General features: G+C 42.5%; 1 protein-coding gene across 2 annotated transcripts in view; it reads right to left on the bottom strand.

Annotated features, from left to right (window-relative positions):
- FOXN3 (forkhead box N3) overlaps positions 1–15,842 on the bottom strand; it is a 197,058-nt gene extending 181,216 nt beyond the window's left edge. For both annotated transcript variants that reach the window (XM_015426608.1, XM_015426613.1), the window contains exons 1-2: positions 15,662–15,842; positions 10,262–10,818 (exon numbers count right to left, since the gene is read on the bottom strand). In XM_015426608.1, coding sequence (XP_015282094.1) covers positions 10,262–10,804 — 543 coding nt within the window. In that variant the 5' untranslated portion in view covers positions 10,805–10,818; positions 15,662–15,842. The remainder of the gene's footprint in view (positions 1–10,261; positions 10,819–15,661) is intronic.
- Between the last annotated feature and the right edge of the window lie 37 nt (positions 15,843–15,879).

Below are 15,879 nucleotides of genomic sequence, written 5' to 3'. Positions count from 1 at the left end.
TAACATCCACAGTTTTACACAAAAGGAGCTCCTGATTCAACTCCCCTTTAGTAACTTTGGACAACACTTCTATCTCCCTGTCCCTCTTTGTTAGGATTGGCTTCTCCAACACTCTTCAGTTGGGCTTGCAACACATTTCCTTCTTCTGGTTGCTTCACCAGAGCCCTAAAATCCATTCACTTGTCATCTCTCTGTGTACCTAATCTTACCCTCCAGGACAGGGACCATGGCTCAGTGGCAGAGCACATGCTTGCAAGCAGAAGGTCCCCAGGATCTCCAGTTATGAGAGCTCAGTCAAGAAGTGTTAGGGAAAACTTTGCTCTGCCTCAAACTCTGGGAGAGCCACCACAAGTCAGAGCAGACGACACCAAGTGAGATGGACAAATGGTGCGACCAACCTAAGAAAGCTCTATGTGCGTTCCATATACAGTGACACAACTGTACCTTACTCCACTGTGTCAACAACAACAAAAAAGGTCAACTAGTTCCGGCTTGTTGGGCTTGCAGATTTAATGCAGGAGTCAGTCTTTTTTTTTTTTTAATCCTTCTTGAACTTTATCCTGCCCCTTTAGCGTCCACCCCAAAAGCAAACCAACTTCATACAGAGAACCTGAGTGCAAACGGAAAACTTGTAACAGAAACCTGTCTTAAGTGATCATGCACTTCCCGTTCAAATTTTTTTGGTATACTTTTGCTTCCTTTCCCTCATGGAAAGAAAAATTGATTTTAAGCATGCAATAAAGATCTGATGAATTGAAGCTCCCCAATAGAGTTATCACACATCCCATACATTAGATTGCAGCAAAATTTCAACTGAGAGTATTACTTTTGAACTGGTAAAAAAACAAACAAATAGGGAATCCAAAAGAAGTGAGAGAGCCTGAGTATTCTATTTAATCTTGTAAGCATAATCCTGGCTCAGATTTTCTTTTTTGGACATTTTGGATACAAGAGTAGGCCTCAAACATTAGGCATCTTGGAATCGATTTATAAATATGTCTTAAGAGAATGTGTCCATTCGGAACGTGACTCAAGTACTCACAGACATGGGTTTGTGTTCTTTGCAAAGAACAGTGATACATACGTGGGGATAAAATGCTCTATTTCCATTTAAGGGACTTTTACCTTGCCAAAAACAAATCTGTTGCAACAGTGGAGAGATTCTTGTTGAAGATTCTATTCAATTAATTAAAAAGTCACAAAGGAAACCAAAACCCCACAACCGCTAATATAAGGAAATCTACCTCTGGAAAAAAGGGTTCAGTTGAAATATAAATACAATTTCCTGCTCAACACTGCCCTGCCACATCTTTTTTGCATTATACACCACAATATCCAGGAACAGTATCTAAAGTATAGAGTGCAAAACAAGTGCCAGCCAACGGAAATGACTCCAGTTGTTTTGTTCAACTACTTGTGTGCAAGTCAATGTAGGAAATGCAAAGAAGTTAAATCTGGCACTTTCTATTTGACTGGAATAGGAATATGCAGACTTAGGAATTTCATCAAACTCTTCCTGACTCAGAGTGGAAACTGATTTGTGAAACTCAACGATACTCTTCCTTCCTATTTCTGTCTTACTCAAGAGATAACACCACAGAAAATACAAACAAAAAGTACACCTACAACGGAACCATTCAGGTAAAATTAGAATACAGATCTGCCTAACACCATAACACCCAGAAAAAAAATCACTGAGATTTGCCATTGACTATAATGGCCCCATAGGTTACAATGGAGCCAAATATATTGTGATTCCCGAGTATTTCCTGAATACCAATATAATACCAATATCGGTATTCGGGAATGCTCGGGTACACCAAATATATTCAGATTTTCAAACCCTGAATCTGAATAATACCAAATATTTTTCATTGCATACCCGTAGTTGGCAGTAGATTATGGATTCGGTTTTGAGATACTAGAAATGTAGTTTAACAGTTTTTACAGATAGCAGCCTACTTGAAAATGCCATGGGAAACAAAAATTCCTGTAATTTTTTTTAAACTAGGTTGAAATCAATTTCTAAAATTTTGTTTTTTGAGGAGGTGAAATGATGAATGTAGTATGATATTGAACAACATTGCACTGGTTCTGCTGCTGGCCTTGTGAAACTGCCTCCCCTCCATGCACACACTTCACTTTCAACTGCAGATTCTCTGGGGGATTCTGCTGAGCTTGTATTGCCTTGCTATTTTCTTCCCATTGGAAACAATAGAGGATGGGGGCACACTCTCTGGGTGCACATAGAATTGGACCTCCTGGTCCAATATTGTTGAAACTTGGAGGTCCTTTTGGGGAGAGGCTCCAGCAGCTACGCTGCAAATTTGGTGCCTTTACCTCAAAACCCCTCCTCCCAGCCCACTGAATATACCTTATGAGATTTGCCATTGACTACAATGGACCCATAGGGTATAATGGCGCCAAATAATAGCCAAATAGTATTCGGGAATCTCTATTCAGCTACCGAATAGATGTTCTGATTTGGTATTCAGCTGACTGAATACCCAAATAATACCAATAAGGCATTATTCACATATTTATTTGGCTCAGTATATACGGAGCGCACACCCCTAGTGCCAACTATGGAAGATTTTTCTATGTAAAGACTAATTCATTAAACATCTGTATTTCAAAGTTACATTCTGTGTCTCAGTTCCAAGTCTTGTTTTACATCAATGAAAGGACAATTCTGCCAGTGGAGAGGGGGACAATCTTCAATGATTTCCCCCTCCCAGTACAGAGCCCCATACTACAACCAGCGTTGTTCCTAGGAGCTGAATATAAATAGAGCTGCCTTATACTGAATCAGACCACAGGTCCATCAAGGTCATTATAGTCTATTCAGCCTGGCAGTGGCTCTCCAGTGGCTCAGGCTAAGGTCTTCCACATCATCTACTACCTGATCCTTGTAACTGAGGACACCAGGGATTAAACCTGAAAGCAAAGCAGGTGCTCTACCACTGAGCCACAAGCATGGTCACTTCAGGGGGAACCAATCGGCAGCACTGGGAAAGGGGAGGCTGCACATTTCGTTCCTCTCACTGAGCTTTGCTCATGCTACTTTGGCTGCAAGGCCACAGATATTACACAACAGATCATGTACTACAAGGTAAATCATAGCTCCAATAAACACTTCCTAAGTGGCCATGTAAGTACCTATCCTGGACAATACACTGGGCAGCACAAGGGACTTTAGCAAAGACGGGCAAGTATTGCAGAAGTCAGACTCTGGTGTTGCATGGAAACAGTTCTACGTGGATTTGTGTGCATACTTAACTTCTAATTATTGTTATAATGCAGTATGACACAACACATAGCTGTCTATTAGATAAGCTATGTATTGTGTATCATTTTCTAACAGTAAAAATACCATATAATTAAGAAATAACATAATATATGGTTAAATTAAATCCCCCTAGGTGAAATAAAGGCTTTACTTAGCTGTAAATAACTAATTATAACAAACTGCGTGGCTCTTTTTTAAGGCAGTAGCTTCGATCTAGCTATGCACAAACGGAAATACAAACTTAGTGCAGTTCCACTTATGCAATATCTTGCACTTTCCTCTTTAATATACCACAGTGTCCACAACTTGGTTGTACAAGATCTTGCACAAACAGAAACACAAGTGGGGATACAGTAAGCCTGACTTAACACAAGCGGCCAGCACAGAAATTCTATGCTGGATCCAACCCAATATGTAAAATGCACAGAGGAAACTTGAACTAAGCAGGTCTTTTTTTCTTAGTGATTTAAATCATTATTTAAGCAATTCAGTTTAAATCAGTCCTTCCATCTTGTTCTATTGTCACATCCTAAAGCATTTTAGCAGTCATCTATAAATGGCTGAAGAAGATGTAAGCACTACAGGAGCATGAATCTGATGGCTGATTGCATGGAACCAATTGAGGTGGAAAGAGAAAAAGGACTAAAATATAAAATTACTGCAGAGTCGCATTTCCTTCTTTCCAATAAACATTTTAAAAAAGTACCACCCAGTGCCAATGTACCATTCTTGAGCAAGATGATTGAACAAATGCTGGCTGGGAAATTTCAGGGATTCCTGAATGAAGCAGATTGTTTGGATCTATTCCAATCATGTTTCAGGCCTGGTTATGAGACTGAAATGGCCTTGGTCACCCTCATGGATGGCCTGCACTGAGACACAGACAGGGAACACAACCCTATTAATTCTCCTGGACTTCTTGTCGGCTTTTGATACCATCAATTATTGTAGCCCTCTGGACAGTCTTTTGGGATTAGGTCTGGGAGAAACTGTTCTGTGTGGTTTTGGTTCTACCTCGAAGGTAGGTTTCAAAGTGTGTTGCTGGGGACTGCCGCTCTGCCCCTTGGCCTCTGGCCACAGTGTTCAACAAGGTTCTATACATGTACATGTATATAAAGCTGCTGGAAAAGGTCATTAGTGTATCTGGGCTGAGTTGCCACCAATGTGGCAATGACACTCATCTCTGTCTTACGCTTCCAGCAGATCCTACGGAGGCTGTGGAAACTGTGAACTTGTGCTACAGGTGTGTGTGGGGATATTTGATCCAGGAAATGGGATATCTCCTGTTCTGCATGGGGTTGCTGCCCCCCTAAAAGAGCAGGTTTGTAGTTTGAGGGTGCTGCTGGACCTGGACCTCCTGTTGAATAAATAGGTGTCAGCAGTGGCCAGAGGTGCCTTTCACCAGCTCAAGCCCTTCCTGAGCAGCAACAGCAGCAGCAGAAGCAGCAGCAGGAGGAGGAGATTGGATTTATACCCCGCCCTTCACTCGAAGTCTCAGTGTGGCTTACAAACTCCTTTCCCTTCTCCTCCCCACAACAGACACCCTGTGAGGTAGGTGGGGCTAAGAGAGCTCTGACAGGAACTGCTCTTTTCAAGAACACCTCTGACAGAACTATGGCTTGCCCAAGGTCATCCAGCAGCTGCAAGTGGAGGAGAGGGGAATCAAACCCAGTTCTCCCAGATTAGAGTCCACACATTTAACCACTACACCAAACTGCCAAATTTTGCCATTGTAATGCTTGCCCTGGTAACATCTAGATTAGATTATTGCAGCGCACTCTACATGAGGCTTCCCTGGAAGACTGTCCAGAATTATCAGTTGGTACAAAATGCTGCAGCCAGAATGGTGACTGGAGTGGGTCACAGGGACCATATCAGTTCAGTCTTGGGGCTAGTATACTTTTGGAGGACCTGTTTCAGGTGACCCCACCACCTGAGGCTAGGTAAGTGGCAACCTGAGAAGGGGCTTTCTTGGTTGTGGTATCAAAACTTGATTGTGGTACCAAACCTTTGAACCTTCCCCCTCAGGGAGATCTGTCTGTCTCTCTTTATCTCTTTTTCTGCCAGTAGGTGAAGACTTTTTTTATGTTGTCTGGCATACAGCCACTCCCCTCCCCCCAATAACTGTTACTGGTCTTCCTTCCTGGTTGTGGTGTTGTGTGTGTTCATATGTTTCTACTGAACTGCTTTATATATGCCTTATTTTAAATGCTGTTTAAATGCTGGAATATTTTAATGTTTGGATGTGCACCACCTTGGGGAACATATCTGGATAAAGTGGAGGAATAGAAATGTTATTATTAATAATAATAAGAAGAATTGAATCCTTCCATTTTTGCACAGAACATCTTACTTTGTAATCTCTGTTCTTAAGATTCCTATTGTTATTATTAATAATAATAAATCTTAAGAACAGAGATTACAAAGTAAGATGTTCTGTGCAAAAATGGAAGGATTCAATCAATAAGACAAAGTGGGCGGATTAAAAAACCAAAGATTAAAAAAAATTGCACACTGGCAATTTCAGATATGAAAACTACAATTTCTGATTTAATAGTCTACTTTTCCTAACCTCCTTCATTTAGATTTTAAAGCATGTAATACCTTAACATTATAAGCAACTGCATCATACCCCAAAACTAGGTCAAAGATAGCTACACTGCAGAAAAAGAAGATGACGTCTTTCCGGAATGGTTGTGTTATGACTGTATGTCTCTTTTTTCCTGGAAGACACATATCATCCAAAGTACTCTAGACCAGAGAACATAAAAATTTCACTGTGCAACAATCACTTCAGTCTATGGCATCTGTTCACTTTTTTTTGTGGGGTGGGGAGACACAAGGACGTCATTTCCACACCTTACTACTTCAAAGAAACAAGAAGGGAAAGTATACACTCATCCAAAATCAAGAACTGCAAGGACACATTTTCAAGGAACTTTGTTAATTCTTTGAAAGCTTTCTTCATCATTTTACTCAAAAGTGTAGTCTGTTGTTCCATACCCATTTTTGCCTGCCACACACTGCCCTTAAAGCCTTAACGTCTGCCAGACTGGCTAGAAATGAAGCATCAAGCAAGTTTATATGGGCCTGCCAGTATAGTTGTGGTACATTTTCCCTAACATTCTACCATTGTAACACCTGAAAACTCTATCACAACAACATTAAGACAAACCACTTGGTCTTAAATATGGCACAGAGAATCTACTTGAAGATCAGTATAATCTGACCAAATTTCAGGGGACAAAAATCAGAGGTAAAATGACTGAGTTATAGAAGTTTTTAAAATCTGCCTGTACAGTCAAGTTTACAAGCTACTTTTTGTGCACTAGAAAACATGCCTTCAGTTTCTGTTTTTTTCCTGGCTTAGATTCCACTAAATATTCCAGGGGCCTTGTCCTTTCCAGGTTGGCAAAAATCCATTCTGAATTCATAAAATTGTGAAGCTGAAATTTCTCATTTAAGTTATTCAGTGAAGCTGGGGCAAATTATGAGCACATGTGCTTTCGGAAAAGCAACTCTGTGAAATGCCTTCCTTAACTAAAAATGGCAGCCGCTTGACCAGCACAATGCAGAAAAGGCAGGAGTGACAAATACAGGTAAAGTGGTAGAAAAGATTTTTCAGCAGATTCCTTTGGATGGGGACAGTTTTGCTTTTTGGTGTGCTATTTCACAAATATGAATTGACACAGCGGCATGATACCACACAAATAGAATACTTTTTAAAAACAAAGTTAACAATGTGTGAAAAAAACAAAAAACAATTGTGGCACATTGTAGAATTTCGAATGGATTTGCAAAGTTTTTGAGCTACTGCTTGGGACAAAAATGAGCACTGCTGTGCTGTTACATTAGTGTGCAAAGACAAGAAAAAATGTTTTTTCCATCCTCACTGCACAACTGAGAGCTAGCTAACACAGCTTAGTAAACATGAGTAAAATTTTAAGAAACCTGCAGCATTAACTTCCAAAGCATATGAAGAGTACAAGACCAGCAGTCTACAAAGTACAACTAGGCTTTGTTGCCAGGCATTATTTTCTACCAGCCTCCATTAAAGTCCTACCCCACTAGACAGACTACATAGTCAGCTAACATAAACAGTTACTAGTAATAAGGTAATACCTATTAAGTTAATTCCTAGACAAAATTAGACCATATAGACCATATAAAGGGAAAACAATTCTTTACACTTAAACCCAAATAAAAATTATGTTGTAAAAGACTAGAGGTTGAATTCATTACTATATAACAGGGGTGGACAGGGTTATGCTTGCAAGAGCTGTTTAGTTTTTTAATAGAACTCTGATACCCACTAGTCTAGAACCAGCCATATAACGGTGATTCATTGGGCAAAGCCAGACACAAGAGACAATACATTCCTTTTTTTGCAGTATACACACAGGTTGTTTCTAAAGGATCTATTTAGCCCAGAAATTAGCCAAGGCCAGCCACTGAATCCATAACAGGTGTGTGTGTGTGTGTGTGTTTTCTTTTGCTCTTTAAGGAACAGCAAGTTGAGTCAGCACTTTTAAGAACAGGGAGAAGAGGAGCTGGATTTATACCCCGCCCTTCACTCAGAGTCTCAGAGCGGCTAACAATCTCCTTCCCTTCCTCTCCCCAAAACAGACACCCTATGAGATAGGTGGAACTGCTCAAGTGACCAACTCTGAGAGAACTGTGACTGGCCTAATGCCACCCAGCTGGTCTGAAAGCCAGCTGGTTCCTGAAAGCTTGGGATCACCCAGACTGACATAGTGTCATCCTAAGAACACTTTCCTAAGCATAAGCTCTAGCGAGTAGACCTGATAAGGACTGCAATTATAGACATGTAACCTGCTCATGGATCAGGGAGAATACAGAAGCATATGTATGAGCACACTGTTCGTCCTGTCACTCTCTGCAAGAAAAATGGACTTTTGGATTCTGTGCATATTAGTACTTAAAAGCAAACATCATTGACTGCAATGGGACTTTCTCCCAAACAACTGTGCACAAGATTGCAGTCATATTAGTTGTACACCCACACACCACTAAAAAGTTTATTGTGCGAATCACTACCAAGGAATCTGCCACTAATGGCCACATAATTTTACATTATTGGAGATTACTAGGATTTCCCAAGAGATCCAGCAACCTGTGACTAACCTTTATTCTTTGCCCGGCATTGAAGACTAATGGGACTAATAGTAAAGTAAAGCAACACAAAGTCAGAAAGAATCCCCAAAAAAACAAGGCTGCAAAAATGGTGGTGGGTGAGTAGTGACGAGGAAACCTCAGAGAACAAAGCAGGCGAAACTCAGGTTCAAGGCACACTTGGAAGGGAGTGGGGATCAGAACTAACCAAGAGTAGTAGGGCCTAAATAATAAAAGTGATCTCATACCCTTCAGTGTTTTGCTGATGAAAACAGAAACACTCTTGTACACAAGTCCCTATGTGGAGCTAAGGGGTGGGGCGAGGCCTGGAAGCAGAGGCACCGCTGGGCAAGGGGAATAAAGGCAATAGAAAGACACATACAGGTGTGTGGAAAGGGAAGAGGCTAAGTAATTTGTCCTTTCCTCACACTCTTAGGCAAACCAGAGAGAATGCCTGGGGCAAGCGGCTTCACATATGAACGCAAAAACAAAAACGTAAACACAAAAACAGAGCACTTGAACAGAGAGTAAAACCTTCCCTACCTACCACAAAGCAGCCAGGATGGACTGAGAGATCAATACAAATTTGGATGGCCCTTTGGTAAGCCCCAGGAGACGCAGTCACCAGGATGAAAACGATCCCCCCACCCCAGCCTGTGGGCAAGTGCTTTTGTGGGAGAATGGTACAGACATTGTATAGTTTGATATCTCGTGCTTGTTTATAATTCAGGTGACACTTCCCCTTAGTCACTTTACTCCCAGTTTTTTCCCTCCACAGGTTAGAGGCTGTAATACTGAAGATGGGGTCAGCACCATATAAATGTTTAATTAGAACCTTGTTATGTGTCAGACTGAATGAATTACACACCCATTTGAAGGAACAGATGTACGAACAGTACTAATTTAGAAGAAAAAATGCCTAGAATACCAAGTGAAAGGAATGTAAGTAAGCATGAGGAGCCAAGCAGCCCAATGCCCGTATGGTTCAAATGGTGAAGAACCAGTATTTGTACAAGAAAGGTGTAAGGAAATAGCCTCATGCTGATTCTCTGCTCTTGTTACAACCACCCCATGAACACATGTCACTGCCTTATACTGAATCAGACTCTTGGTCCATCACAGTCAGTGCTGTCTGCTCGGAAAGGCAGCAGCTCTTTAGGGTCTCAGGAAGAGGTCCTTCCCATCACTTACTACCTGATCCTTTTAGCTGGAGATGCTGGGGATTGAACCTGGGATCTTCCGCATGCAAAGCAGAGGCTCTTCTATTGAGCCACAGTCCCATCCCTCAGTGTGACACACTGTTCTGGATGATTCCCCTCCCCCAAACCTGCAGCAAGGGCTTTTCAGGAGGCATGCTTGGGGCTGCTGAGCAAACGGGAACACAATGAAAACGGCTTTTGTGAAGTCACTTGACTTGCGGAACCCTTTGGAACCCCACCTCTGTGCTCCCCCAATACTGCAGCCTGGCTATAGGGAGCCAAAGTAATAGAAAGCGGGGGGGGGGGGATATCATCCAAGTGAAGAACGATGTCCAGTCTACTTACACAATGCCATTATACGCATCTTATGTACTTGAATAGTCCCCCACAATTGACAGGTTCATATTAAAAAATGCACACAAACAATGCTTTTTTACACTCAGACAGACAGTGAATTCAATGCCATCAATAATGAACCAGCTAAGAGCATTACCACCTTTCTGAATGAACTAAAACCGGAAGAATGGGGAGAAGTGGGAAGAGTACACAGCTTCTCCCCCTCAAACTGGAAAACAAACAAACAAAACAAAAGTTTAAATGGTTTGTACAGGCAGGGAGAATACTATCGTTCCAGCCTCACCTGACTTCTGTCTTTGTCCACCTTCTTAAAACACTTATTCAACGACAGATTATGCCTCACAGAGTTTTTCCATCCAGTGGGGGCATTTGCAAAATAAGGGAAGTGTTCCAAAATCCAGTTGTATATATCCTTTACAGGCAGCCGTTTGGTTGGAGAGTCTTCGATGGCCATAAATATGAGGCAGCTAAAAGAGTACGGTGGTTTGCAGTTGGGGTTCTGCTTGGCATCATAGGGCATGTCGGCGTGAGCAGGGGACGGAGGGGTATCATCGTCAAGATCCTGCACGGGGCTAACACTTCTTAAGACCGTGTCCCCAAAACTTTTCAACAAGTTCTTACTCTCATGTAGCCAGTTCAAGTTAGTTAGCTCTTCGTCCTCCATGGGCCCTTTTTCTGATCGAAGAACAGGTAAAGAGATATCCAAGTCCTCATCGTCATGAAGCGTCTTGGATAAATCACCATCCCGGTAACACTGGCTCAGTCCGCTGGAAACGCTAATTCCCGAGCCCTCCGGCTTCTTACTGGGAGGCATAACTGGACCCATTTAGATGGAGGCTCCTGGTAAAGCAATCCAAGACATTGAAGGGAAGGGGAAGAAATGCAAGTATTAGTTGACAGCGCCAGAGTTAGCATCACAACATTCTGACAGATTTCTCTCCTCACCCCCCCCCCAGTCAGTAATTTGACCATTTATGAAATCTTATGGCTTGTGTTTTTTTTTTAAATCAGATAGCACACACATCAAGGTTTGTTAAGCAAAGGATACAGAGGCTGGGGAAAGAGCTGGATCTCTATCACTGGCATAACACACTAGGGTATTCCTGAGATACTCTGTGTGTTTTTTACTGTACACAACGCTCTATCCAAACAGGAATGCGGTAGGGATGGCAAGTGCCAACAACTCACAGCTGACTTATGGTGACCCCAGAAGGTTTTCAAGGCAAGAGACGTTCAGAGGTGGTCTGCCATGGCCTGCCTCCACATTAGGACCCTGGTATTCCTTGGAGGTCTCTCATCCAAATACTAGCCAGGGCCGACCCTGCTTAGCTTCTGCGATCTGACGAGCTTGGGCTAGCCTGGGCTATCCCAGTCCAGGCTTAAAAGAGGAATGTACACTCTAAAATTTCACCGTTAAGACCACAATCCTACACACACTTATTTGAAGAATAAGCCCCCAATAAGATCAGTGGGACTTATTTCTAAGCAAGCATGCACAGGGCTGGACTGCATGTGTACATATCACTGTCACACACATACCCCTGCTTGTAATAAGCAGAAAAAATCGGGAGCTTAAGACCAGTTGCTTCAGATTAAGTACAGCTGTTTCACTTCCAGTATGAACACAGCCATGTTATAATTATAGTCTCGCCTGCTCTAGCTGAATGTTCAAGCAGGCAAAACTCCATGTTTATACACACAGCAGCCACAATGACACCCAAGCACTTGCTCACTACAGCTACCAACTTTTTTGCCTCCAAATGAAGTGCAAAAGGCTTCTGCAGTTGGGGTTCACTGCCAATATCTAGAAATGCAGACACACACACACGCACCCAAACAGCCACCCCCGGCAACACACATTTCACTGAAACGAGAGCCAGCGGTAAATACAATAAGCATGACCTAGAAGAAAGCATGAAGAGTGACATCATATCAACCAGCTGAGGCTGCTGTTTCTATATTGGTCCCAGGCAGCAACATGCAAGGCGGCATTACATTTTTGTTACATCAAACATAAATCAAAACACCAAGGGACATGTGTAGTAAGTACAGAGGAACAAATTCATAAGATGACACAGTCAGTGAAGTCAAACAATGCTCAAGCCTTCAGCAACACCTTTCTCAATCTCTCCTGTAAACATCCAGTCCAAATTTCCATTCTAAAATTAATCAGAGCTACATCTTCTGCATGCTGTTTGTGCTCTTCAACACTGATTCGGAACAGCTAACAATTCTACCAAAAGGCCCGATTCTTGGTTTAAAAAAAATAACACTTCTCAGTACTTGTGGTGGAACTAGTTTTTTTTGTTCACTGAAAGTACGCAAGCTTTGGTAAGAACACATATATATTGCAGCATGAAAGTTTACCTCTACTCAGACCAACAGAAACAGTCCTAAATCAAAAACATGCTGATTACAGTACAGAAAGGGTTAACAGGAAGTGCAACACCACTTGCTTTTTTTTTTAACTCTATAAGAGGCAAGGCATTTTTATACAATTCAGCAAACAGCTATTACAAAGGAAGTAGAAAGGTTCTTGTTTGTTGAGCTTCAAAGGAAAAAGCAACTGAGAAGTGAAACTTGTCTACAAAGCAAACTTGTACCCATGGTGGAAGAAAAATGGCTACTCTAGCTTTAAAACACAGCATTACAAAGGGGTTTGTTTCAGAACATCGACTGCTGAACACATCTCTTTGGAAAGGCCTTGATGATGTCCAACAGATACTTTATAGCAACAAGAAGGGAAGTGGTAATTACATAAGAGGTCATTAAAGGAGTGGGCCCTGAATAAGCAGAGATTTGAGAAAGATTGTGCTCTGGGGTAAAGAACACAAATTCATTTGAAGGAGGATACAAAAACCACTTAGAATTTCGGGGAGGGGGGAGTGCATTGCAGCCATTTCAACATTAGAGCTAAGCCAGGGAAAGCATGCCAAAAAATACTGCAAAACCTAATAAAAACAAAGGATGTTAAAAGGACACAATTTAAACTGTGTACTTTTTAAAAGGCCAAGAAAGTAACTTGGAAACCACATTCCCACCCCTCTTCTGCATTTAATATAGACATCTGCCCTGTTTCTACCACTCAAGATGGCCTGCTATACGCTGTACAAATACTTGAACCACATTTTATGACTACTATGTAAAAGAGGGATTTGCATTTTTTCCCTGAGGTTGCCCCATTAAGGGTGCTATTAATGAATTGACACATGCAAGTACCAAGGTAATGGGGAGGAGCGGATGTGCCTAGAGAAATGGGCCCTAAATGATACAACCTTTGTGCATCCCAGCTGTATTTGCAACTGGGAGCATGGTAGACAAGTGAGTTCAGTATGAACAGAAGTTGTGTCCCAGGAGCAAGCTTTTAAATAGGAAAATTATATCATGGCTGACAACATAATTTAATTGCTCTGTTGCTATGACGACATGCTGCTCTCTTTCAGTTTAAATGTGCTTACTTACCAGTATCCTCCCAAAGGGCTGTATCGTACCATCAGTTTTCACACACACACACACACACACAAAAACCCACTGACTTCTCTTTAAAAGCTTACGGTGGATTGATGGATACAGTTAGCTCTGATCCTGCAACTCTGAAGGATCAAGCTTAACTGACTAGCACTAGCCCCAGTATAGTTGAAATTGCAATTTACAAATTATTTTCCTCCAGAGTACCAGACACAGTGACTTTCTAATACAAGCCATTCCTGAGACCAGCGTAGAGTATAAACATGGGAACTTCATGCTGAGATCTTGAACACAGTAAAATGTCTTTTCACCACAACAGCACGTACAATACACCACTGACAATATTTTGAAGACATAAGTAAGCCACTGGGAAATCCCACATCTGACTTTGGCTCACTAGGAAACATTAGGCCACGTATACATTTAAATATCAATTGCCTTCTTTCTTTCTTTTTTTAAACCTAAGCTGGCTTCAGTTTTGATCTTCCTGACAAAATTCAAGTATAGAAACTTTACTGTTTCATAAGTGTCTCGTATGGATCACTTGCCAAGAGGCACACAAACCTTTGCACCTTTCAAGCAACCTAAAACCCAAGAGTTGCACACTCAGTACTGAGGGCCAGTGTTCCCTCTAAGCTGAGTTAGGGTGAGCTGGCTCACAGTTTTTCAGCCTCTGCTCCTGAGCAAACTAATTTCTGCAGCAGCCAAATCGCTGGCTCACCACTTTAATGCCGGTCGCTCACCGAGTAGGATTTTTGTTCACAGGACTCCGCAGCTTAGAGGGAACCTTGCTGAGGGCAACAAGGACAGGTTCAAGCACCTTGCCAAGGATACCTGTACACAGCTTATGTTACAGTACGGTGTATCAGAAACCTAGCAAAGGTTTAAGCGGGTCTGGGGGAAGAAATTGGGATACAAGGCCACAAGCAAGCCTTCCATGACTAGGCTCCACCTGCTAAGAAATTTCATTCCTGTGCTCCACAGCTGGGCAAAATAACACGAAGTTCTGCAGTTCAGTTCATTTGATAACCTGCTGCCTATTCAGTAGCTCTATCAGATATGCTTCTAGCTGCTGGGAGGGGGGCTTCCCCCACTCCAAAACCCCACAAACTTTGCTGTCGTCTAAGACAGTCATAATCTCTTTTTTCAGCTGTAAAAAACTGACATAGCAGAGACACAGCAAGGGGAGCGGGAGAAATGAGAACGATGGGGGCGTCAAGGCAACCCGCAGTTATTAATGTTTGTCAGACTGAGGGTATGTTACAGACGACTGCATAAAGCCGATGTGAAAAATAACCCTAAATACAGAAGGGCATCGTTGTGACGGGAAAGGAAAACAGAGCGGAGGAAGGAAAAGGCAGCCGGCCAAAGACAGTTTTTCTTCCTGCACATTGCAACACTCCCTCCCGTACTAGTCAAAAACATTTGAAGGGGGAAAGGAGCGCGGCGATTGGTTGGGATTCGAATCAGTCAATGGCGTTGCTAGGAGACTGCAAAACTGCACTTATGCCTCGACAAGCCATTTGCAGCAGACATACCTTCAAATGCTGGTCAGATGTCATAAACCTTATCCTGGCCTTTCCTAGATCACGCCATGAAGGCAAAACTTAGGCGTTCGACTTCGGAAACCTAGGGCGGGGGGGGGGGGGGGCTTAAAAAAAATACGTAACGGTTTGATATTTATTAAGAACGTTCCACAGGGGGAAAGAATCCCCCCAAAGGATCCTTTTAAAAAGAGGTTAAGAAGAATACAGTCCAAAGAGACTGCTGCTAAAACAAAACGAGGGCAATCAGCAGATGTTAGATTTAAAAGGCTGCAGCCTTCCTCGGCTACGCGCAAATTTTCTCTCCTGCTAACTTTAAAAGACAATGCCAACTCGAGTCGCCCAGAGTCTTAGGAAATCAGACAACAGCAGCAAAACAGCATTACACATTCGTGTTGTGCTGGCCAACTCTTCGCTTCTAGCCTCCTCCTCCGTCGCTTCAGGCAACCGATCAGAGACAAAAATAATAAATCCCCCCCCCCAATACTATCAGGACGCTGTTTTTAAACCTTGTGCGCTACTTCACGTTGGGGAGGGGGTTCCCCTCTCCCCCAGGTTTCCCCCCATTGCAGAGAATCTTACGCAACCTTTCAGACAAGGGAACCATACGTTTGTCCTCCCCCCCCAAAAAAAAAAAAAAAAACTGTATTAAAAAAAAGCAGGAAACTTACCTGGCTTGGGAGAGGTCGAGATTTTCACTGCTGTCTTCCCATGATCATTATGCAAACTTTCATCCGATTGAGCAAGGCATTGCTCCCTCCCCCCAGCCTGGAGCCAACAATGTGGCCGAAGGGAAAGCGAGAGAGACGGGGATCCCAGGGCAGAGGAGGAAAGGCCAGGGCATGGGACCTTGCTGCAATCCCCCCCCCCCACCTCCAGCTTCCTCCCC

The sequence above is a fragment of the Gekko japonicus genome, unplaced genomic scaffold, assembly GCF_001447785.1.
Source record: "Gekko japonicus isolate JY-2015 unplaced genomic scaffold, Gekko_japonicus_V1.1 scaffold198, whole genome shotgun sequence".
NCBI lineage: Eukaryota > Metazoa > Chordata > Lepidosauria > Squamata > Gekkonidae > Gekko > Gekko japonicus.
This window is presented reverse-complemented; position numbering and strand designations above follow the sequence as displayed.